The 26,728-nt window shown below is 46.2% G+C and overlaps 1 protein-coding gene across 1 annotated transcript in view; it reads right to left on the bottom strand.

Moving 5' to 3' along the window:
• Positions 1-7,855: 7,855 nt before the first annotated feature.
• DNAH8 (dynein axonemal heavy chain 8) overlaps positions 7,856-26,728 on the bottom strand; it is a 622,089-nt gene continuing 603,216 nt past the window's right edge. Inside the window, exons 95-96 of the mRNA XM_040430275.1 lie at positions 11,263-11,384; positions 7,856-8,181 (exon numbers count right to left, since the gene is read on the bottom strand). Of these exons, the coding sequence (XP_040286209.1) occupies positions 7,894-8,181; positions 11,263-11,384 (410 nt within the window). The 3' untranslated portion in view covers positions 7,856-7,893. The remainder of the gene's footprint in view (positions 8,182-11,262; positions 11,385-26,728) is intronic.

The raw sequence follows: 26,728 nt of genomic DNA on the forward strand, positions 1-26,728 counted from the left end.
ATTTTATTATATATGCAATTTTATTATACAGTCAGGTCCATAAATATTGGGACAATTTGAGGTATTTACATCCAAATCAGGTGAACGGTGCAGGAATTACAACAGTTTGCATATGTGCCTCCCACTTGTTAAGGGACCAAAATTAATGGGACAATTGGCTTCTCAGCTGTTCCATGGCCAGGTGTGTGTTATTCCCTCATTATCCCAATTACAATGAGCAGATAAAAGGTCCAGAGGTCATTTCCAGTCTGCTATTTGCATTTGGAATCTGTTGCTGTCAACTCTCAAGATGAGATCCAAAGAGCTGTCACCATCAGTGAAGCAAGCCATCATTAGGCTGAAAAAAACAAAACAAACCCATCAGAGTGATAGCAAAAACATTAGGCCTGGTCAAAACAACTGTTTGGAACATTCTTAAAAAGAAGGAACGCACCAGTGAGCTCAGCAACACCAAAAGACCCGGAAGACCACAGAAAACAACTGTGGTGGATGACCGAAGAATTCTTTCCCTGGTGAAGAAAACACCCTTCACAACAGTTGGCCAGATCAAGAACACTATCCAGGAGGTAGGTGTATGTGTGTCAAAGTCAACAATCAGGAGAAGACTTCACCAGAGTGAATACAGAGGGTTCACCACAAGATGGAAACCATTGGTGAGCCTCAAAAACAAGAAGGCCAGATTAGAGTTTGCCAAACGACATCTAAAAAAGCCTTCACAGTTCTGGAACAACATCCTATGGACAGATGAGACCAAAATCAACTTGTACCAGAGTGATGGGAAGAGAAGAGTATGGAGAAGGAAAGGAACTGCTCATGATCATCAGTGAAGCATGGTGGCAGTAGTGTCATGGCGTGGGCATGTATGGCTGCCAATGGAACTGATTCTCTTGTATTTATTGATGATGTGACTGCTGACAAAAGCAGCAGGATGAATTCTGACGTGTTTCGGGCAATAATATCTGCTCATATTTAGCCAAATGCTTCAGAACTCATTGGACGGCGCTTCATAGTGCAGATAGACAATGACCCAAACCATACTGCAAAAGCCACCAAAGAGTTTTTTAAGGGAAAGAAGTGCAATGTTATGCAATGGCCAAGTCAATCACCGGACCTGAATCCGATTGAGCATGCATTTCACTTGCTGAAGACAAAACTGAAGGGAAATGCACCAAGAACAAGCAGGAACTGAAGACAGTTGCACTAGAGGCCTGGCAGAGTATCACCAGGGATGAAACTGGTGCGTTCCAGACTTCAGGCTGTAATTGACTGCAAAGGATTTGCAACCAAGTATCAAAAAGTTTGATTTATGATTATTATTATGTCCCATTACTTTTGGTCCCTTAATAAGTGAAAGGCACATATGCAAACTGCTGTAGTAGCTCCATGTCCCCTGAAGACGCCACATCCGTGGCGAAACATGTCGGGGGAGCTACAATCTGAATTTTAGATCAAGTGTGGCTGAGATAGTGTGTCTGAACGGAGTCTGACTGCAGACACACCTCGTGTTAGACACATAAAGGATTACCTGTTCCAGGGAGATGACGCGCTCACTGGAGCTCTGGTGAATGCAGCTATCATCTGGTGTCTCACCCGAGCACAACGTCATACATAATACAGCGGCTTTCCTTGATATTGCAGCTCAGCCCCATTCACTTTAATGGGGCTGAACTGCAACTAGGCCATATGACCGATGTACGGTGATGTCACAGCCTAGGAAGAGGGCGTGGTGCTCCTGATTGGCATGGGTCCTGGCCGATCTGATATCAATTACCTATCCTGATGATAGGTGATAAATATTAGTTACCAGATAACCCCTTTAACTTATCTTCAGTCAGCTCAGTGTTTCAACCCTCGTCAAGCTCGGTGGTCAATGTTTTTATTCAGTTTTTTTTCACCTTTCTGAGAGGAATACCAAGGCAGATGCTCTCACTTATTCATTCGACTCTGCTGACAAGGTACAAGAGCCCCAGTTATGTTTAACCAGAAAAATCCACAAACCGTTTAGGGAAAGAAAGAGAGAGAAGAAAAAAAAATATATATATTTTAAATAATCCTAAAACCAAACCATATATCCATCAAGGGGGGATAATCAATTTAACCATTATTCGATTCCATCTCAATTTCATTTATTAAAACCTGCAGCCTTAAGAGATGCAGCCTTCTGAAGCCTTATATATCTATACAGGTTAGATTTCCAATTATCGAGAGTTGGAGATATCTCACTTTTCTAAGAATCTCCCTCAAAGCACAGGACTCTAGAAATCACAATTTTTTCCCTCTTTAGGAAATAATTCCTCAATTTCTAATCCCAAAATACAAGTAAGAGGATTTCTCAATGTTGATGTGACAAATATTTGTTCAAAAAAACTGCAGACTTCCTCCCAAAAATGATTCAACTCAACACGTTCCCATTCCCTTTCATTTCCGCTACCCAGACCAAAGTGGCTCCAATTGCCCTGGAAATTGGTATATAACACCCTCTGAGAAAAACATGTTATCTCTTTTCGTTCATTATTTATGAATTTTTGCTTGCCCCTCCCCTCGTGTATTTGAGTGACACTGACATACATAACTATGGGGAAATTCCCGTTTGACGGTGTTAAAAAAAAATTCGCTATTTCTGGTCTTTTCATTTCCCACAAAAAAATTAAAAAGTGATCAAAAAGTCACACACTAGAATGATGTCAATGAAAAGTACAGATCGCCTCACAAAAAATGAGCCCTCACACAAAAAAGTTATAGGGGTCAGAATATGGTGACGAAAAAATAAAACTGATTTATTTCAATGGTTTTTATTTTTTTTATCAGTATTAAAACGCAAGAATAACTATACATATAAGGTATCACCGGATTCATACTGACCTGGAGAATGAAAGTAACCAGTCAGTTTTATCACACATCACCCTTAAAACTGTAGCGGAATTGCTGTTTTTGCAATTCCACCCCATTTGGAATTTTTTTCCTGGTTCCTACTACATCATGTGCAATATTAAATGGTGGCTTTGGAGCTTTTCATAGCCCTCATACGGCTATGTAAACCGAAAAATTTAAAAGTTATGGCTCTGGGAAGGCAGGGAGCGCAAAACAAAAACAAAAGAATCTCCGGGGTAGACAGAGTTAACCCCTTAAGGACCCTGCCATTTTTCACCTTAAAGGCGTTGTCTCATGATGGACAATGGGGGCATATTGCTAGGATATGCCTCCATTGTCTTATAGGTGCGGGTCCAACTGCTGGGACCCGCACCTATATCGATAGCGCAGCCCCGAAAGTGAAGGAGGGCGCACTGCGCATGCGCAGCAGCCCTCCATTCATTTTCTATGGGGCCGGCAAAAATAGCCGAGCGCTGGCTCAGCTATTTCCGTCGGCCTCATAGAAATGAATGGGAGCGGGGGCTGCTCATGCACAGTATGCTCCCATTCACTTCTATGAGGAGCCGGCTTGGTGGTGGCCAGACCGGAGTCCTCCAGCCACCACCTTGCTGGGCTCCGTTCTCGATATAGGTGCGGATCCCAGTGGTGGGACCCACACCTATAAGACAATGGGGGCATATCGCCATGATGAGACAACCCCTTTAAGGACCAGGCCATCTTTAGCAAATCTTTTACTTATCAAGGCCATTCTGAGATTGTTTTCTCGTCACATATTGTACTTCATGACAGTGGTAAATTTGAGTCACAATATTACATTTTTATTTATAAAAAAAATTCCCAAAATGTTTTAAAAATTTGCAATTTTAAAATTTTCTATTTCTCTGCTTTTAAAACAGATAGTGATACCTCCTAAAATAGTTATTACTTTACATTTCCCATATGTCTACTTCATGTTTGGATCATTTTGTAAATTACGCTTTTTTTTGTCCCATTAGAAAGCTTAGAAGTTTAGAAGCAAATCTTGAAATTTTTCTGAAAATTTCCAAAACCCACTTTTTAAGGATCAGTTCAGGTCTGAAGTCACTTTGTGAGGCTTACATAATAGAAACCACCCAGAAACTACACCCCTCAAGGTTTTCAAAACTGATTTGACAAACTTTGTTAACCCTTTAGGTGTTCCGCAAGAATTAATGGAAAATGTAGATGAATTTTCAGAATTTCACTTTTTTGGTAGATTTTCTATCCATTTAATCCATTTTTACCAGTAACAAAAGCGAGGGTTAACAAACAAACAAAACTGAATATTTATGGCCCTAATTCTGTAGTTTACAGAAACACCCCATATCTGGTTGTAAACTGCTTTACGGGCACACGGCAGGGCGCAGAAGGAAAGAAACGTCATATGGTTTTTGGAAGGCAAATTTCACTGGGATAATGTTAAGTTGCCATGTCACATTTGAAGACCCCCTGATGCACCCCTAGAGTAGAAACTCCAAAAAAGTGACCCCATTTTGGAAACTACACCCCTCAAGGTATTCAAAACTGATTTTACAAACTTTGTTAACCCTTTAGGTGTTCCACAAGAATTAAAGGAAAATGTAGATGAAATTTCAGAATTTCACTTTTTTGGCAGATTTTCCATTTTAAACAAGGGTTAACAGCTAGTGTTGAGCGAACTTGTGTTTTAAGTTCGGCGTCTAAAGTTCGGGTTATCGAAGAATCGCGTTATGGATTCCGCTACAACGGACCATAACTTATGGTCCGTGGTAGCGTAATCCATAACGCGATTCTTCGATAACCCGAACTTTAGACGCCGAACTTAAAACACAAGTTCGATCAACACTATTAACAGCCAAACAAAACTCACTATTTATTACCCTGATTCTGTAGTTTAAATAAACACCCCATATGTGGTCGCAAACTGCTGTACGGGCACATGGCAGGGCGCAGAAGGAAAGGAACGCCACATGGTTTTTGGAAGGCAGATTTCACTGGGTTATTCTTAAGCTGCCATGTCACATTTGAAGATGCAGCCCTAGAGTAGAAACTCCAAAAAAGCAACCCCATTTTGGAAACTACGGTATAAGGTGGCAGTTTTGTTGGTAATATTTTAGGGTACATTTGATTTTTGGTTGCTCTATATTAAACTTTTTGTGAGGCAAGTTAACAAAAAATAGCTGTGTAACGGAGAGCCGCCGGCATCCCATGCGTCAGGAGGAGCGAGGACGCGGTTGGCGTCCTCGTCTCCATGGTAACAAGGGGCGGAGAGGACCCGGCCGCGCACGCTTCCTCAGCGTGGCCGGCGTCCTTCATCTCCTAGACAATGAGCAAAGGGGGGAACTGTATGGATGTGCCGGACATGGGTCACGTGACGCTGGCCACGTCATGTGACCCATCAATTAGACCTATATAAACAGGTAACCTGCTGGCCACAGGTTGCCTGTGATTGGTCTTGCTACTTCAGTAGCGTTCAATGTGTGACTTCCTTTGTTTGACCTCGGCTTGTATTTGACTTTTGACCTTGTGATACCCCTGGTACTGAAGCGATCTCTTGGCTTCTGACCTCAGCTTGTATTTGACTTCTGACCTTGTGATACCTCTAGTACTGACGCGATCTCCTGGCTCCTGACCTCAGATTGTATTTGACTCCGGTTGCGGTTCTTACCCGTCCTGGGAAGCCTTTGCTTCTGTGTTTTCTGTCTGTCTTTTGTTCCCTCCCTTTATTGTTCCTTCCTTTAGGCCCCTGCACGTACGCAAGCTAGGGACTGCCGCCCAGTTGTGGGTCAGAGGTGTGGGTGGAGAGTAGGGCTGCACTTATCCCTACCTTTTCGTGGCAAGCTGTTTTGGCACCATTTTCATTTTTTGTTATTTACAATGTTCATCTGACATGTTAGATCATGTGGTATTTTTATAGAGCAGTTTGTTACGGATGCGACAATACCAAATATGAGTACTTTTTTGGGTTGTTTGTTTCAGTTTTCCATAATAAAGCATTCTTGAAAAAAATTATTTTTTTTAGTGTCTCCATATTCTGAAAGCCATAGTTTTTTTTAGTTTTTATTTGGGCGACTGTCTTATGTAGGGGCTAATTTTTTTCGGCAGGATGACGGTTTGATTGGTACTATTTTAGGGTGCATATGAATTTTTGATCGCTTGGTATTACACTTTTTGTGATGTAAGGTGACAAAAAAATTGCTTTTTTGTCACAGTTTTAATTTTATTTTTTTAACGGTGCTCATCTGATGGGTTAGGTCATGTGATATTTTTATAGAGCAGGTCGTTACGGACGTGGCAATACCTAATATGTCTATCTTTTTTTATTTATTTACGTTTTACACAATAATATCATTTTTGAAACAAAAAAAATCATGTTTATTGTCTTAGGTAGGGTACCATTTTTGTGGGATGAGATGACAGTTTTTTTACGGTGTTCATCTGAGGGGTTAGCTCGTGTGGTATTTTTATAGAACAGGTTGCTACAGAGGCGGCGATACCTAATATGTCAACTTTTTTTTTTTTACATTTATCACAATAAAGGCATTTTTGAAACAAAAAAAAATCATGTTTTAGTGTCTCTATAGTCTGAGAGCCATGTTTTTTTTTTTTTTTTGGGTGATTGGCTTAGGTAGGGGCTCATTTTTTGTGGGATGAGGTGATGGTAAGATTGGTACTATTTTGGGGGGCATACGCCTTTTTGATCGCTTGGGATTGCACTTTTTGTGATGTAAGGTGACAAAAAACAGCACAGTTTTTATTTAAGTTTTTTGTTATAGAGCTGGTCAAAACGGATGCGGCGATACCTAATATGCCTATTTTTTTTTTTTCCCTATTTTAAAAAAAAAAATATTTACTTTATTTTGGGAAAAGGACACTTTTTTTATATGAAACTTTACATTTCTTTTGTAAAACTTTTATTTTTTTTTTACTTTATTTTTTTGTTCCACTCTGGGACTTTTGGGGGTCTGATCCTCTTTACAATGCATGACAATACTTTTGTATTGTGATGCACTGGCTGTAAGTGTATTACCAGTGTAATACAGGGGTTTGTATCTCACAGGCGGTTATGGAAGGCAGCCACGATGCCTAGGGAATTCCCCCATTTTGCTTTGATAGCGAGGGTCTAAAAACATGGCTGTCCAGGTATCATCAGACTGCTTGAGGTCAACAATCTGCCTGTCATGGTAGTAAGCAAGCAAGTCTACAGGTCGCCATTCTAAATCCACTTCTGACTTTGGCAAAAAATCCAGCAGATCTAGCTCAAACCCTACTCCAAAAAACTCTGTTTGGCTGTACCCTAAGGGTCAGTATGGAGATCAGGAAGGGGTCAGGTACATGGGCAGTCAACAGAACACACTTGCAGGGAACATACCAAGCTAAAGAACCTTATTGCTCAGGCAACTCCCCACTGGGGAAGGTGCCTTAAATATCTACAGGTCGACAGCCATTGGCTAATGAAGATTAGGGCCCACACGCACTTGCTCTTTAAGAGTCTGAGGGAGTGAGTGAACAGGATGGCAGCAGGAGGGGTGCCTGGTCCGACAGGTAAAGAGAGTGAAACAGCGGTGGCTAGCTGCTGCCACTGTAACAGTTCTTGACAGAACAAATCCTGATGACTGGCTCCCTTCATAATCAGACATATGGTGTATTGGTCAATTATAATGATTATTACACAAATGATTGTGGGGCTGCCTCTCGTATAATACAGCACTGGTGGCTCTCTGATCCTTGTCCTGCATACTGCATGGGGGGTCACTTATATACAGGGGTCCCGGCCTGTGCGGCACACTGTGTGCAGAGCATGTCTCAGTGAGAGGTTGATAGAGTGATACGCACACGTGGAGATACGCTCACTGTATGTACTTATAATGAACTCCACTGTAAATTTCATGAAACGTGCAGTTTTTATTTAACTTTTATTTTTAATCTTTATGAATAACCAATAACCTGACCAATAACATGAACATGAACACAAACACAAAAGCTCTGTTACCATATGTGAAGCAATATGGCCGCATGGATGGATCACTTGTTGTCGCACAGAATGGCTACTCCCCTTAGTACCCAGTGGTCACTGGGCTGACAGGTCTTCAGGGACACTGTGGTCACATAGTTGTGGTCGCTGCGTTCAGGCTTTTTATACACTGGACATGAGTATAAACTGGGATCTGTCACACTGGGGGATTTCACTGCAAATATGTGCAGCACCGGAAGCATGGTGAACAGGACCTTGGGGGTGCACTCAACCAGTTTGCTGCTCCTTCTGTCCCAACCGGCTCCCTCCAGGAAAAGTCCATGTATGTAAACCCCGTCCTGCAGGACACACAATAAGATCCCCAAAAACACTCATGAAAGGAACAGCTACCAAAAACACTAAGAATATTTGTAGACGGGGCGGCTTTATACTGCTTACCTTTATCCATGAATCTGTGCACCCACCTGTGACTCCCATATAGTCACTGCACAGTTGCATTTTCTGTGTGACTATAGTAGAAGTCTAAAGATGGGATTCCATTATGTGTGACTATGGATAAGTTATAGAAAAGGTATTCAGAGGTATGTGAGAACAGGGAAGTGATTCTTGAAGACAGGACATGTTCCATAATGGAGAAGTGATTCAGTAAGATCACATAGTAAAGTGGGCATGGAGAAGCTAGATAGGACATAGCCAAGTAAGGAGAAGTAATTTGGTGAGATAGGAGCGTTATGCAAGTCCAGAGAGGTGATTCTTAGAGACAGGGCATGTTCCAGGATGGGGTGGTGATTCAGGGAAATTGTGGAATTAAGTTAGTACTGTGACTTAATTCTTTAAGACTGTTAAGAAGTGGTTCAGTAAGATAGTTATGTGAGCATAGGGAAGTTATTCTTGAAGATAGGACATACTCGAGTATGGAGAAGTGGTTCAGTAAGATCACATAGTTATGTGAGCATGGAGGAGTTATTCTTTAAGATAGGACATATTTGTTATAGCGAAGTGATTCGGTGAGATCACAGGTTTCTGTGAGTACAGAGAAGACAAGTGTCACGCCCTGCCCTGTGGGTGTTGTGAGGAGATCTGTCAGAGTTGCTGCACGTGACTCAATCTGACAGTTTGTTTTGTTGTGGGTTTGAACAGAATTCCACCTCCTCCCAGGTGTTGTTCTTTAGGTAATTGGTGAGGCTATTTATTCCTCCCTCTCCCTATAGCCTAGGCGGGTTTTAGTTCTGCCTTGTGTGAGCTCTGGAAGTTTGGTGGATCTTCTGCTCCAACACATCTCTAGACAAGTCCTTTTCCCTTTTTCCTTCTGTGTCTTTTTTACTAGGCCTCTAGGGCGACGCTAGCTCCTTCGGTTGTTGAAGGAGCTGGGTGTCTCTTTCCCTCTTCCCTACAGCTGAGAGTTTGGTTCAGTGTTATAGTCTTAGGTACGTGGGCATGTGCATATCTACCATCGAGATATGCACATGGGCATAGCAGCTTAGGGAAAGTGTTTTAGGGATTGCTAGGAGGTGACCCCTTTGTTTCCTAGCATTTGGGGCCTAGTCAGTTATTTTGTTTGCTTTGCCGTGTTCTGTTTCCTTCCCTTATCTTACCTACCGTGACAACAAGCTATGTATCAGTATGGAGAAGTGATTCCATGAGTTGACAGTGTTCTAAAAGCTCAGGGAAATGAATCTTGGAAACAGGACATGTTCCAGTATAGAAAAGCAATACTGTCAGATTGGTGTTATGCCAGTATACAGACATAATTTTTTTAAATCTGTGACATAGGCAAGTGAGAAGTAGTGATTCCTATAAATAAGTGATTCACTGAGATATGTGTAACTGTAGAAAAAGTTGTTCAGTGAGACTGGTAATGTATTTGATTTGTAAGACCAGCAATATGTCAGCATGGAGAAATGATTCAGTGAAATATGTGTAGCTATGGGGAAGTGACTTGTGTGACTGGCAATGTATAAGCAAGGAGAAGTGATTCACTGAAATACATGGTATGTACACATCTGGGATAAGGATGTGTAACTATGGAGAAATGGTTCAGTCAGACAAGCAATACAGTATGTGAGTCTTGAGAAGTGATACAGTATCTTGTGTGGAGAAGACAAATGGTTCAGATTTGCTTTTCCAGACTCAAGTGTTACTAATGCCAACCATATGTATTTCATGTGGCATTCCAATGTAGATACGCTTTGTACTTTGCTCTGGGAAAGCTGGGTGACGACACTTATGGCTGATATCAGGACTCGCAGGAACACTAAGGCCTCTTTCACACAGCGAGATTTCCGCGCGGGTGCAATGCGTGAGGTGAACGCAATGCACCTGCACTGAATCCGGACCCATTCATTTCTATGGGGCTGTGCACATGAGCAGTGATTTTCACACATCACTTGTGCATTGCGTGAAAATCACAGCACTCTCTATATTGTGCGTTTTTCACGCAACACAGGCCCCATAGAAGTGAATGGGGCTGTGTGAAAATCGCAAGCATCCGCAAGCAAGTGCGGATGCGGTGCGATTTTCACGCATGGTTTCTAGGAGGTGATCGGGATGGGGACCCGATCATTATTATTTTCCCTCATAACATGGTTTTAAGGGAAAAATAATAGCATTCTTAATTCAGAATGCTTAGTAAAATAGGGATGGAGGGGTTAAAAAAAAAGAAAAAATTATTTAACTCACCTCATCCACTTGTTCGCGCAGCCGGCATCTCTTCTGTCTTCTTCTTTGATGACAGAAGGAAAAGGACCTGTAGTGACGTCACCATGGTGATGGATCATGTGATGAGCGCAGTGACGTCACCACAGGTCCTTTTCCTCCTGTCATTAAAGAAGAAGACAGATGAGATGCCGGCTGCGCGAACAAGTGGATGAGGTGAGTTAAATTATTTTTTCTTTTTTTTAACCCCTCCATCCCTATTTTACTAAGCATTCTGTATTCAGAATGCTATTATTTTCCCTTATAACCATGTTATAAGGGAAAATAATAAAATGTACAGAATACTGAACCCAAACCCGAACTTCTGTGAAGAAGTCCAAGTTCGGGTACCAAACATGCCGATCTTTCTCACGCGCGTGCAAAACGCATTAAAACGCTTTGCACTCGCGGGGGAAAATCGTGCATTTTCCCGCAACGCCCGTGTGAACCCAGGCTAACAGCGACGCACCACATCCTCTGTCCTTACATGACTTGGCAGAATATGGTGTAAGGGAGAGCTGGGTGTCAACTCATATTGCTCATCACCCAGCTTTTCCTGAATGATGTATAGTAACGGCTGAACCGATGTGGAAAGAAGAGGTGGACTGCTGCATGCTGCATTCTGAAATGACGCCTGAGGGGCATAAAAACAGTAGTAAGAGACACTTGTGTGATCTGCAATCCATATTTCCCATAGACCTTCACCTAAGAAAGTGAATACTCACAGAGGGTGGAGCAGGGATTTCTTCCTTCATGTGCTTCAGTACCACATTCTGCACAGTCACAGAGTCCAGAGCCCAGCCCCTGTGTGCCCGGGCAGCTTCTTGTCTGACAGCGGTCAGAAATCCTGGAAAACATGAACAGGTCAGCTCAACACATCCACACGTCATACCCCAGACCCTGCAGTGGTTTTGTGTTTTATGTGTGTCCTGGAAAGTCAAGCAAACATCAAATGTACTTTACGTTTCTCCTCATCATTTTAAAGACCTCTGCCTGTTGTCAGTGACTGGCTCTAGGTGTTGGGAATGGTTCCATCTACTGAAAGCTGTGAAGCAGATTTTAGAAGAAATCATAGACAAACAATAACATCTAAAATAAGTGCAGTGTGCTCCTGCAAGGTGATAGTGTTGAATTGTGAAGATATCTTATGTATTAAATTTCTTCCTGAGATGTGTGAATATGGGGCTAATTATTGTCTCATGGCAGCTGCTCCACCCATCCCCTCTAGAGGGGGCTTCTGTCTCAGAGTCAGTCTGAGTAGGAGAGAGCGAAGGAAAGCAGCAGGGGAGTCTGGCAGGGAGCAGCCAATCAGCTGGGTGCAGGAGGAGGCAGCATCTGAATACCACCCGCCTCCGAGGGAGCAAATGGAAAAGCAGCCTGGGCAATGAACAGAACTTAGTCTGTCATACAGGGGCCCACCCAGTGCTTGAACTGGGAAGAAAGCAATGTTTATTCAGAGAGTAACTCAGGGAGGATTTGGCCTGTCTACTCCATATTGCAACCTCAGGGTGAGATATTCGATGCTACTGTATGACAGACAATGTGCCACCTCTACAAGTGCCCGTGTGAACTATATGCCAGGCTACTGCAGTAAAGCCTGATCATTGCCTGCCCCAACAAAACCTGCAATGCTACAGTACTACATTATCTTGCACTGCTGAGCTACCTACACCAAGGGCACCCCAACTAACACCAGGCAGGAGGACCTCAAAACCAGGGTGTGCAGTGAACGACATAGCGAGAGGACTGCTACAATGAGTAACTACTACCTCTATTATTGCTACAACCACTCTTATCCTCTACTTCCCCCTTTGATTCGCTGCATAAGCAGCACTCCAAGGACACTCAAATAAAATGTTGAACATATTAGAGTCATTTATTTCAGCATCACATTAGAGGAATATATTTATCTGATTTGGGGGGCTGTGGGTGGGAATTATTACCCCTTCAACAGGACACCATTATTGAGGTCAGACCCTGATGTTGTAGGAGAGGGCTGGGCTCGCAGTCTCCGTTCTGGTGTTGGATGGTTCTGACCCGGTCCGTTCATGTTCCGTATTTTGTCTTGTCTGTCTTCCCTGCACATATCCTAAGTTAGGGACTGTCGTCCAGTTGTCCCCTGTCATCAGGACTCGTGAGGCAAGTAGGCAGGGCCAGGGGTGAGGGTGGAGCGCAGTGGTCACTACCCTTCCCCCTGTGTGTGTGGACGTGACCGTTACAGATTAACAGGCCCAATAACCACTGTATCATGAATCCGCTTACTACCCTGACTGACCATGTCTCTAGCTTGACACAGGTGGTGCAGGAGCTAAGAGAGAAACTCTGTTCTTTTGAGTTAGGGCAAGGTTCTTCCACTCCTCTGCCCTCCAGTCCACATTTTGAACCCCAGATCAAGCTCCCAGAACCCTTTTCTGGAGACCGGAAGAGGTTTCTCTCCTTTAAGGAGAGTTGCAAACTCTACTTCCGTTTGCGCCCCGTGTCCTCCGGTCCCGAGAGCCAACGCGTGGGGATTATCATTTCTCTTCTACAGGGTGATCCCCAGGCATGGGCATTCTCATTACCTCCTGGGGCCAGTTGTCTGACTTCTGTGGAGGTTTTTTTTCAGGCCCTGGGTACCCTCTATGACGAACCAGACAGGGCCCTGGTAGCCGAGACGGCTCTTAGGGCACTGGTTCAGGGCCATCTCTCTGCAGAGGAGTATTGCACCCAATTCAGACGGTGGTGTGTCCCCTCAGGATGGAATGAACCAGCCCTGAAGAGTCAGTTTAGGTCTGGTCTGTCTAATAATTTAAAAGATGTATTAGTCAGTTATCAAATTCCAGAGACCTTAGAGGAGATGATGACCCTAGTTGTCTGACTTGACCGACGAGTTAGAGAGAGACGACAAGAACGACAGTTCTGTTCTCAGATGGTGTTCCAGCCAGAGGCCTTTTCCAGGGACAACACTGAGGCCTTCACCGAGGAACCCATGCAGGTTGGCATAACCCGGGGTAATCTTCGTCGCAGACGCGGAGAGTGCTTCTACTGTGGAGATCCTGGCCATTGGATCAACAAGTGTCCTAAGAGGGTCCTCTCTGACAAATCTCCTAAGGCAAGACAACCTAAAGACCAGGTACACCCTGATTTTTCTAAATATAAGCTTTTGGTACCCATAACAATTTCTCTGGGGGTTAATAAGTGGGGGTTTGCTAGTAAATTGGGTATTCCAATGTTTGCTTTACCTACACCTATCCATGTCATGGCTATTGATGCTACTCCCCTGATGGGTGGTACGGTGAGGTCATGTACCTCTGAAATTTCTCTGACCGTGGGTGTGTGCCACTCCGAGAGATGTTCTCTTTTAGTCCTGGAGAACCTACCGGTTGAGGTGGTACTAGGGTTGCCTTGGCTCCGTTTACATAACCCCACAATTGATTGGTCCAAAGGAGAGTTGATGAAATGGGGACCTAAGTGTGACTCATGCTTGTCCGTGGGGTTTCAGTAAGGTCTAATACATTACCCTCAGTTATTAAAGAATTTTCTGATGTATTCTCATCCCCTACTCCAGAGGTTCTACCCCCCCATAGACCTTATGATTGCTCCATAGAGCTAATAGAGGGTGCCGAATTTCCTAAAGGGCGAATTTATAATCTTTCAGGGCCCGAACGCAAGGCTATGGAAGATTATATTAAGGAGAGCCTTGCTAAAGGGCATATTAGACCTTCAGTCTCTCCTATGCTAGCAGGGTTTTTCTTTGTTAAAAAGAAGGATGGTGGTCTTAGGCCTTGTATTGATTACCGGAGATTGAATAAGATCACTGTCCAAAATAGATACTCTCTCCCATTGATTCCGGATTTATTTAACCAGGTTCTGGGGGCAACCTGGTTTTCCAAGATTGACCTGAAAGGGGCATACAATCTAATCCGAATCAAGGAGGGAGACGAATGGAAGACAGCGTTCAATACTCCGATAGGACACTTTGAATATCAGGTGATGCCTTTTGGACTCAGCAATGCCCCAGCTGTGTTCCAAAACTTAATGAACGATATTCTCAGGGAGTTCTTAGGTAAATTTATTATTTTCTATCTTGACGACATTTTGATATTCTCTCCAGATTTCGAATCTCATGTGTCTCATGTCAAACAAGTATTAGAGGTGTTGAGGGAGAACCAGCTATCCGCTAAGCAAGAGAAATGTGTCTTTGGTGTACAGGAGATACTGTTTCTAGGGCATGTTTTGACTCCTCACGCCTTTAAGATGGATCCTGGTAAGGTTTTAGCAATTAAGGAATGGGTAAGGCCTTCATCCTTAAAGGCTTTACAACGGTTTTTGGGTTTCGCTAATTACTATCGTAAATTTATCATGAATTTTTCTGTAATTGTTAAGCCATTGACCGACCTTATGAAGAAAGGGGCGGATTTGGAGAAATGGTCTACCAAGGCCATCTCTTCATTTAAAACCTTAAAAAAGGCATTTAGTAGCGCTCCCATTCTGATCCAGCCTGATCAGGAGAAACCTTTTATTGTGGAGGTGGATGCGTCCGAGGATGGCGCAGGAGCAGTCCTTTCACAAGGTCCTGCTAGCCTCACTAACCCAAGACCGTGTGCCTTCTTCTCCAGGAAATTCTTTCCCACGGAGAGAAACTACGACATAGGGAATAGGGAGCTGCTGGCTATTAAATGGGCATTTGAGGAGTGGAGGCATTTTTTGGAGGGGGCAAGGCATCGAGTAACTGTTGTCACTGATCATAAAAACCTAATGTTTCTCGAGTCGGCTAAGAGGTTGAATCCCCGACAAGCCCGATGGGCTCTGTTTTTTACCCGTTTTGATTTCTCCATTACGTTCAGGCCGGGAGGTAAAAATGTGAAAGCAGACGCATTATCTCGGAGCTTCCATGCTTTTCAACCCACTGAGACGCCGCCTGAATCCATCCTACCAACAAACATCTTCTTAGCAGCTCTAACCCAGGATATCTCGGCTCGCATTAAGGCTGAACAACATCTGGCACCGGCATCCACCCCAACAGATAAGTTGTTTGTTCCCGTACAATTTCGTCTCCAGCTGTTGGGGGAGTGTCACGATTCTGCCTTTTGTGGACATCCGGGTGTTGAGGGCACTAAGGATCTGGTTTCTAGATCTTATTGGTGGCCCACTCTGACCAGGGATGTCAAGTCCTACGTGTCAGCCTGTGAGGTTTGTGCCAGGTCTAAGACACCTAGGACTCGCCCTGCTGGTAACCTACGACCCCTACCCATTCCCAGTAGACCCTGGTCCCATATCTCGATGGACTTTATAACTGACCTACCGCTGGCGGAGGGTAAGACTGTGGTTTGGGTAGTGGTCGATAGGTTTAGCAAGATGGTTCATTTCATTCCCCTGTCTAAACTTCCGAATGCTAAAACCCTGGCGTCTATTTTTGTGAGAGAGATTGTTCGTTTACATGGCATCCCGGAAAATATTGTTTCTGACAGGGGTGTGCAGTTTGTGTCCAAATTCTGGAGGGCCTTCTGTCAAAGATGTAAAATTTAATTGTCTTTTTCTTCCGCCTACCATCCTGAGAGTAATGGGCAGACTGAACGCCTTAATCAGTCTGTGGAACAATTCTTGAGGTTGTATGTTGCTGATGACCAGCAATTATGGGTCAAATTCCTTCCGTTGGCTGAATTTGCTTTGAATAACCGTGTCAATTCTTCCGCTGGGGTCTCCCCTTTCTTTTGTAACCATGGTTTTCATCCCCGTTTTCATTCTGGGTCGTCCGTCTCCTCCTCTAACCCTGATGCGGATAAACTCTCCTCCGAACTGTGCACAGTTTGGGCCCGGGTTCAATCGAACCTAGAAAAGGCTCAATGTTCTCAAAAACTCAAGGCCGATAGGAGACGTTCAAGGGGGGTAAACTTTCAGGTTGGGGATAAAGTATGGTTGTCCTCCAAGAATCTATCTCTCAAGGTAACTTCTAAAAAATTTGCTCCTCGTTTTATTGGACCATATAAGATCACGGAAGTGATTAACCCGTTATTTTTTCGGTTGGAGCTGCCTGAGTCATTCCACATTCATAATGTGTTCCATAAATCTCTGCTTAAAAAATATTTTGAACCGGTAGTACCATCAAAAGCCTCGCCTCCGCCGGTTCTTGTTAATGATGCTGTCGAGTATGTGGTGTCTAAAATACTGGATGTCAGGAAGGTGCGTAATTCCTTGCAGTACCTGATTCACTGGAAGGGGTATGGACCTGAAGAGAGATCTTGGGTACCTGCTAGGGAGGTTCATGCTCCTAGACTTGTTCGTAAATTTCATTTAGAACACCCTGAAAAGCCATCGCCTGAAGTCTTGGGTCCGGTAGCCCCTCGTAAAAGGGGGGGGGTACTGTCACGGGGTTCCGAAGGTGCACTCGGTCCCCCATTGCCCGCAGACCTGTTGCTTAGCTTTTGGAATGAGGTTATGTGTTTGACCTCATTCCCAGGGCGGCTTTACTAGCTGGGTGGCTCCCTGCTCCTAGTCTGCCTTGAGCGCCGAGCTGATCACTCGGTGCTCGACTGGTTGGTCTGTCGGTCATGTGACGCTGGCCACCTCACATGACCCTCACTCCCCACTATAAATACAGGCAGCCTGCTGGCTACAGGTTGCCTGTTAATTTCTAGGTTCCTGGCTATTTGTTGGACTGCTGAATATTTACCTGATCCTGTTCCCTGACCATCCTTTTGCCTGCTCCTCCTGTACTGCGCATCAGTCCTGGTATTGTGACCTCGGCTCCCGCCTGACTACTCTCTTAGGACTCCTCTTGTACTTCTCTGCTCTCCTGGTATTTGACCCCGGCTTCTCCTGACCATTCTTTGCTTAATCCTTTGTACTGCGTAGCTCTCTTGGTTCTGACCCGGTTTGTTCATGTTCCGTATTTTGTCTTGTCTGTCTTCCCTGCACATATCCTAAGTTAGGGACTGTCGTCCAGTTGTCCCCTGTCATCAGGACTCGTGAGGCAAGTAGGCAGGGCCAGGGGTGAGGGTGGAGCGCAGTGGTCACTATCCTTTCCCCTGTGTGTGTGTGGACGTGACCGTTACAGTAGGTCATTGCCTTCCAGACTGCCCCAGTCATGTCTTTATGGAGCTTGTGCACTGGGGGAATAGAAAAGGGCCTTCCCCAAACTGTTCCAACAAATCTGGAAGCATACAATTGTCCACAATGTCTTGTCTGCCAAAGAATTAAGATTTCCCTTCACTGGAACTAAAGGAACGAGGCTGAGCCCTGAAAACTCTGCATAGGTTTACGCCTCCTTCACCAGAGTTTACAGGTGGCACAGCAATGTGGGCATCATTAGTACAGAGGGGTTGGGCGTCACTCAATATCTGGCGTCAATTAGACAAGGATAGAAGACAATGTCCAAATATTATATAATCACGCTTGCAACATGTTGTATACAATAACAAATAAAATAACTCAAAGTGAATAAAAATCTCTAAAAACCACACATATAGCCTATTAGCACCACTATATTGGACTCTGGGTTGAGTCTCTAGTGTCCATATTGTTTCAATGTCCGTGATAGATTATATGGTAATCACCAAGGTAAAGCCCAAAAAGTTCGTATTCGTTTGTAGTACTTTGCATTAATTGTAAATGTACTTTACCAATCCCGTCGGCCGTGCTGTGAGCTGCAAGGACCTGTGGATGTGGTCTCGTCTATCAGAAATTCCCCGTATTGCTGGATGTTGCTTTACAGCTTACTCTGACCTTCCAGGACCTGGCCGTGGCGTCCCACGTGGTTTTGCCGGATGGTCAGATGACTTCCAATTCCAGGCGGGGTTTTCAAACGTTGTACAGCTTCCAATTGCGGTCATGCAACCTTTTACAGCTTCCAATTGCGGTTATAAATATCTTCCTTATGTCGTCCCACACTGTCTGTCGACCATCCAGCAATACAGGGAATTTCTGATAGACGAGACCGCATCCACAGGTCCTTGCAGCTCACAGCAAAGTAGTCGCACGGCCGAAGGGATTGGTAAAGTACATTTACAATTAATGCAAAGTACTACAAACGAATACGAACTTTTTTGGCTTTACCTTGGTGATTACCATATAATCTATCACGGACATTGAAACAATATGGACACTAGAGACTCAACCCAGAGTCCAATATAGTGGTGCTAATAGGCTATATGTGTGGTTTTTAGAGATTTTTATTCACTTTGAGTTATTTTATTTGTTATTGTATACAACATGTTGCAAGCGTGATTAAATAATATTTGGACATTGTCTTCTATCCTTGTCTAATTGACGCCAGATATTGAGTGACGCCCAACCCCTCTTTTTCCAATTTGCAATCTAACAGCAACAGGGAGTGCTGTGTGGCAGTGCACCTATTCCATTTGTAATCAGTGAGTGAGCCACCAAACCTTGACAAATCATTAGTACAGAGACAGACCCTGCTGTCCTCACTGAACACTATTGTTTGCCATTGATGGCCACATCAGAGTTCTCAGGGGAGGAAGAGCATCTACTGTCACATAGGACCAACACCAGGTGTCATGGTGCTGGGAGCATTAGCTACCATGGCCATTCATGGAGGCACATTGACCAGCCTTCAGTATGTCCAGGACATCATGGAATCAGTCCTGATGCTTTATTAGATTCAGTTAGGAGACCCCAAAAAGGTAACTCTGCCAACGTGCTTTTCAGGGTCTCCAACACGCCTCCGGGCTAGCTTAATCGCCAGATCTCTTTCCCATCGAGAATATCTGGGACTGGACAGGGCGAAGGATTTTATTACAAGACCCGGAGGCTCGTATTGCTATTCTCCTTCTTTACTCTGACTAATAGCAGCAAAGACAAAAATATTGAAACATTTGAACAGCCCCTCCCCATAGTCCTAGTATAACAGGCCACACTTCCTGTAAATCCTCCTCTTTCTTTGCTGCTGACCGCAGAGATAAGTACCTATGATATATGTGGGATTATTATTATTACTATTAGGTAGTTTTTTCCCCCCTTTTTGGGTTGATGGGATATACTGTTGTGTTGCAGGTTTAATTTACAGGCTCTCCCCTATTTCTTTTGCCGTGTAACTCTTTGACACAGCTCTGGTGTCCCTGTTATTCAGGAGAACCCCCCTATGTGACCGATTATCTCCTCATGGGGTTATGTATCCCCTTCTGTCTGTCCCTTCTTGTGGTGATTGTCTCTTTTGCTTCTGACTGAGTTTTTCCTCAGTCCCTTCAATCAGCTTGCTCCCCCACGGTCCCCCCTTCCCCCTCGGCTGTTTTCGCGCCGCGGCTCACCTCTGATCTTGCCGCCGGCTCTCCTGCTTGCTGCGCTTCGCTCCGCCCGAGATCTCGGGCGCTTCCGCTTCCGGGTTTTTCAGTGCGGCGCTCCGGAATCTCGGCGTCCCCTGCTCGGCATCTGCTCTCCGGCTCCTGTGCATCGGCGGCCTCTGCTGCTCTCCGGCTCCTTCCTTTTAAGGTTTTTTTTTCCCCCACTTTAGCTTCTCCCTGGCTGGGAAAAATCCTCACCAGCGGAGCTCATAGGGTAGGATTCTATTTATAATTAACCCTATCACTACCAATAGTGAGGCAGGCTGTGTTTATCATGCCTAATACAAGTCACAGTGGGCAAGGCCCTATTGAGGAAGACATGCCTCAAGTTGATTTAACCCCTTCTGGGGATGATGGTGACACAGTGATGTCCCCTGTGGATCAGTCCCTGGTTTTTCAAAACACATTATCTAATGTGATTGCTGCGGCTATGGGATCAATGACCTCTGTCATTTCCCAGTCCATTGCCCAGGCCCTTGCTACCCATCCAGCTGCCTCTCCCACCCCACAGCCCGCTACGGTTTCTAAACCAACCGGGCCAGGGCCTGCCTCCAGAAAACACATGACTGGTGACGATGTTTCCACCAATGTTGGCGCGCTAGGTCCGCGCAAAAGAGCCTGTACGCGTCAGGCAGAACGTACGCGAAACTGGAAATGTGCTAGAGCACAGCAGGATACAGCTTCCGACTCTGAAGTCGGTTCTGATGAGGAGGCTTTAGATGACGCCTATGAGGAGGCAGAGGACGACCCTTCTGGGGTCATAGATTCTAACCCCTTACCTGGGTGTAGCTCCATGGTTTCGGCAGCAGATGTATTCCCTTCTTCTTTGACAGATCCCTCAGGGGAACCTCTGTTTGACCCGGATTCCCTCCACCACCCTCGGTCGGCGGAGTGGTTGCCATTGGATCATGTATCCAAATATTTGGAGGCCCGCGTGCGTTGCCCCCTCTCCAAAGAGGCGCGCAACAAACTTAGGGCTGAATGCCCCAGGCCCATAGTTCCCAACAGGGTTTGTGAGACTCCAGCAGTAGACCCCAAAATGACCCAATTCCTCACCAAATCTGGGTGGAATCCGAGGAAGGGTTTGGAGTCGGCCCTGCGCGCTTGTCAGGTCAAGGTCCTGGACATATTTGGCCCCCTGGCAAAGATCTTCGACTTGGCCGAAGCTGCCAAGGCTGAGGGTAGGCAGGTAGACCCTCTAGAGCTGCGCGAGTGGGTGCAGTGAGCAATTTGCGTAGCAGGAAACGTGAACACGTCCCTGGCTATTGAACGGCGCAAGGCCATCCTTTTTAAAATTGAGCCAAAACTCTCCAACTTGGCGCTTACCGAAGCCGGTAAGGAGGCCCAGGGCCTGCTCTTTGGCGAGTCCTTTATCAAGGACTTAGGACGATTCGTCGGTGCTTTTACTGCACTCGACAAAGCCCAAAGTTCAATGAAACGGGTGTTTCATGGTAGGGTCTCTACCAGGGCCGGCAGTTTCAGGGGCCGCCTGTCCGGCCGTGCCCATTTTCAAGCCCGTGGTTCGGGGCGAGGCTCCTTCGCCCAGAGACCTGCATTCCAGGACCAAAGGCGAGAGACACCATCCTTTTTCCCTTCCCGGGGAGGATCCTGGAGACCTAGAGGATACAGAGGACACCCTGGTTCCAGACGTCCCTACGGTAAGACCAATGCCTCATGTCAATTCTTTAACTGTTTGCGTAGGGGGCAGACTCCGGCTCTTTTCTCGAGCTTGGTCACGCATCACCTCGGTCCAATGGATTCTATCCACGGTCAGGGGTTTCCACATAGAGCTGACGTCCTCTCATCTACCCATTCCGCCCCCACACCCTGCAGTGCTGTCGGTAGAAAACCGCTTACTGGTGGACTCAGAGTTATCAGATCTCTTCCGCAAAGAGGCCATAGAGCCGGCATCGGCATCCCCGGGTGCGATAATCAGCAACATCTTCTTGGTGGCGAAAAAAGGGGGCCAGCTGCGGCCCGTCATCAATTTACGCGCCCTCAACGCGTTCGTCAGGTACCGCCATTTCAAGATGGAAGGCATCCATCTCCTTCGGGACCTTCTTCAGGTGGGCGATTGGATGGTCAAGTTGGACCTGAAGGACGCTTATCTTACCGTCCCTGTTGAGGACGCGTCCAGGAACCTTCTATGCTTCTCTTGGAAGGACAGGATTTGGCGGTTTACTTGCCTCCCTTTCGGCCTCTCTTCAGCTCCATGGTGCTTCACCAAGCTGATGCGCCCGGCCATGGCCTGGCTGCGCAGTCGGGGAGTTCGCCTCATCGTCTATCTGGACGACATCCTGATCATGGCACAGGACCATTCGGTGTTACTGAATCACCTTCGCTGGACAATGGATCTCCTGTCGGATCTGGGTTATCTCCTCAATCAGGAGAAGTCCTGTCTCACTCCGGCGCGCAAGATGGAGTTCCTGGGGTTTCTGGTGGATTCCACGGCAGGAACTCTCAGCCTACCACCGGCCAAGGTCCGGTCCATACGGAAGGAATTGTGCAGAGCCAAGTCATCTTCCCAGATCCCTTTGCGCCAACTGGCAAGGATCATAGGCCTTCTTGCCTCATCCATTCAGGCGGTCTTCCCGGCCCCACTACATTACCTGGCTCTCCAACGACTGAAGATCTCCCACCTGCGGACGGGGGCTTCCTATGCGGATTGGGTTTCCCTGGACGAGGAAACCAAGGAGGAGCTATCCTGGTGGATCCTCAATTTGCAGGCTTGGAACGGCAAGGCCATTTTCGGTCATCGTCCGGACTTCGTGGTAGATTCGGATGCCAGCCTGTCGGGCTGGGGTGCTCATTGCGAGGGGATCTCAACCGGAGGCGGCTGGTCAGCGGACGAAGCGGGATTCCACATCAATGGGCTGGAACTGTTGGCAGGTTCGTTTGCAATCAAGAGTTTCACGAGAGACACGGCCAAAGCCTGCATTCAACTTCGCATGGACAACGTGTCGGCAGTGCGTTACATCAATGGCATGGGCGGAACCCGTTCCACCATTCTATCTCGGTTGGCGAAGGATTTCTGGGACTACTGCCTGGACAAGGAGTTGATTGTCTTGGCAGAATATCTTCCAGGCGTCCAGAACTTTCGGGCGGATTGGAGCTCTCGATATCTCTCCGACTCCAGCGACTGGCAGTTAGATCCAGCGGTGTTCCGTTCCTTAACATCTCTGTGGGGACCTTGCTGTATCGACCTGTTTGCCTCCCGCCTGAACACGCAGATACCACGTTTCTACAGTTGGCGCCCGGACCCGGAGGCCGAAGCGGTGGACGCGTTCCTACAGGATTGGTCCAGGGGCCTGCTGTACGCATTTCCTCCTTTCCAGCTGATTCCCAGGACCCTGATTCAAGTACGCCGTCATGCAGCGGATCTGGTTCTTCTGGTCCCGTTTTGGAATTCCCAGTCGTGGTTTCCTCACCTTCTGGAGATGATGATAGAGACCCCGTGCCTGCTCCCGACATCTCAGACTCTCCTCCGAGGTCCGAATCACCAACCACACCCTCTTCTCCTGGACGGATCCCTGCGCCTGTTGGCATGTCGAATTTCAGGGGACCCTGGGAGGTCCCGGGAGTTTCGGGAACAGCTAGAGTCCTCTTGGAGAACGCTTGGGCCCCAGGAACCAGAAGATCTTACAGATCTGCCTGGGGATCTTGGGATCGCTGGTGCGTGGCTAGGGACTTGGATCCCGTTTCGGCACCTGTGACGGAGATTTTGCATTTCCTGTCTTCTCTTTTCGACCAGGGTAAGGCCTATGGCACGATCAGCCTTTTCAGATCGGCCATTTCTGCGTCCCATCAGGGATTTGATGGTACTCCCGCGGGCCAACATCCTTTGGTATGCCGTCTCTTGCGGGGCTCTCAGATGTCTCGTCCTCCTAGGCCTAGATTTTCTTCTACTTGGGACGTGTCTTGTGTCCTTTCCTTTTTGTCTTCTTGGCCTCAGAATACAGACCTTTCCTTAAGGCAACTGTCGGCGAAGCTTGTCACTCTTTTCTGTCTAATTTCCTGCAAGCGGGTGTCCGACGTCCGGGCTTTGGATTATGATGCCCGCTCGTACACTCCGGAGGGGGTCTCTTTTGACATCTCTAGGAAGACCAAGACTCACATTCGTTCAGTCGCTTATCCTGCTTTCCCGGCCTCGCCTTCTCTCTGTCCGGTGGAATGCCTCAAGGAATATGAAGCTCGCACCTCACTTCATCGTTCGCGAGAATTTTCTCATCTCTTCCTCTCTACCATTCGTCCTTTTGCCCCAGTGACCACTCCCACGCTGGCTAGGTGGATGAAGTGGATCATGGAATTGGCGGGCGTGGACACTTCTATTTTTTCGGCGCATTCCGCTAGGGGGGCATCGGCTACCTCTTTGGCGGTTTCTGGCGCCAGACTGGAGGACATTTTCAAATTGGCGGACTGGTCCAGAGTATCCACGTTCAGGGAATTTTATTTTCGGCCAGGTCCTCACGTTTTCTCATCGATCATTGAGAATTTATCTTAAACTTTGAACTTGCAATACGAGCCTCCGGGTCTTGTAATAAAATCAGGTGATTTTCCTATTTCATGACGTAAAGTCATGATTTTATTAAAGACACGGAGGCGAGTATTGCCCACCCTATGGTCCCTCCCTATATGTATGTTTATTATTATGAAGGATGTTTATTCCGAAAGATATTATTGATTTGTGGTCATAATGCATATTGATTTTAACTCTATGAGTTTTCCTGAGTAGGTTTGTCGCAACCAGTTGATTTTGGATACCATGTCCCTATTGGTTTCTATCATTCTCTGTTTTCACCTTTTCAGGTTGAGACCGGCCTGGTGTGCTGCATCCATTTGTCTACGTCGTCGACAGTTCGGTTCCAGACGATCGTTGGATATGGACAGGACGAGGAGCATCCTGCGGTGTTGTTTCCAGTTGTTCCCGTTTCGCTTCCGGACGGAAGGCGGTGGTTGTTCCATGATGTTCTGGGACTCTTGATTTTTCCGGTTCAGTTGGACTTTCGGTCTCGTGTTACAAAGAAAGAGGAGGATTTACAGGAAGTGTGGCCTGTTATACTAGGACTATGGGGAGGGGATGTTCAAATGTTTCAATATTTTTGTCTTTGCTGCTATTGGTCAGAGTAAAGAAGGAGAATAGCAATACTCGCCTCCGTGTCTTTAATAAAATCATGACTTTACGTCATGAAATAGGAAAATCACCTGATTTTCAATGCACAGCAGCCAACAATCACCTTGTCTGAACTACGGGACCAAGATGAAAGAGCTTGGAATGACCACAGGAGGATATCCAGCATCTGTATGACCGCCACTACAGGAGGATATCCAGCATCTGTATGACTGCCACTACAGGAGGATATCCAGCATCTGTATGACCGCCACTACAGGAGGATATCCAGCATCTGTATGACTGCCACTACAGGAGGATATCCAGCATCTGTATGACTGCCACTACAGGAGGATATCCAGCATCTGTATGACTGCCACTACAGGAGGATATCCAGCATCTGTATGACTGCCACTACAGGAGGATATCCAGCATCTGCATGACCGCCACTACAGGAGGATATCCAGCATCTGTATGACTGCCACCACAGGAGCATATCCAGCATCTGTATGACTACTAACACAGGAGGATTTCCAGCATCTGTATGACCACTAATACAGGAGGATATCCAGCATCTGTATGACTGCCACCACAGGAGGATATCCAGCATCTGCATGACCGCTACCATGGTAGGATATCCAGCATCTGTATGACCACCACCACAGGAGGATATCCAGGATCTGTATGACCACTAATACGGGAGGATATCCAGCATCTGTATAACCACTAATACAGGAGGATATCCAGCATCTGTATGACCACCACCACAGGAGGATATCCAGCATCTGTATGACCGCCACCACAGGAGGATATCCAGCATCTGCATGACCGCCACCACAGAAGGATATCCAGCATATGTATGACTGCTACCACAGAAGGATATCCAGTATCTGTATGACCGCCACTACAGGAGGATATCCAGCATCTGTATGACTGCCACTACAGGAGGATATCCAGCATCTGTATGACTGCCACCACAGGAGGATATCCAGCATCTGCATGACCGCCACCACAGAAGGATATCCAGCATATGTATGACTGCCACTACAGGAGGATATCCAGCATCTGTATGACCGCCACTACAGGAGGATATCCAGCATCTGTATGACTGCCACTACAGGAGGATATCCAGCATCTGTATGACTGCCACCACAGGAGGATATCCAGCATCTGCATGACCGCCACCACAGAAGGATATCCAGCATATGTATGACCGCTACCATGGTAGAATATCCAGCATCTGTATGACCGCCACCACAGGAGGATATCCAGCATCTGAATGACCACTAATACGGGAGGATATCCAGCATCTGTATGACTGCCACCAAAGGAAGATATCCAGCATCTGCATGACCGCCACCACAGAAGGATATCCAGCATATGTATAACAGCTACCATGGGAGGATATCCAGCATCTGTATGACCACTAATACAGGAGGATATCAAGCATCTGTATGACCACCACCACAGAAGGATATCCAGCATCTGTATGACCACTAACAAGGGAGGATATCCAGCATCTGTATGACCACTAATACAGGAGGATATTCAGCATCTGTATGACCACCACCACAGGAGGATATCCAGCATCTGCATGACCGCCACCACAGGAGGATATCCAGCATCTGTATGACTGCCACCACAGGAGGATATCCAGCATCTGCATGACCGCTACCATGGTAGGATATCCAGCATCTGTATGACCACCACCACAGGAGGATATCCAGCATCTGTATGACCACTAATACGGGAGGATATCCAGCATCTGTATAACCACTAATACAGGAGGATATCCAGCATCTG

The sequence above is a fragment of the Bufo bufo genome, chromosome 4 (assembly GCF_905171765.1).
Source record: "Bufo bufo chromosome 4, aBufBuf1.1, whole genome shotgun sequence".
Lineage (NCBI taxonomy): Eukaryota > Metazoa > Chordata > Amphibia > Anura > Bufonidae > Bufo > Bufo bufo.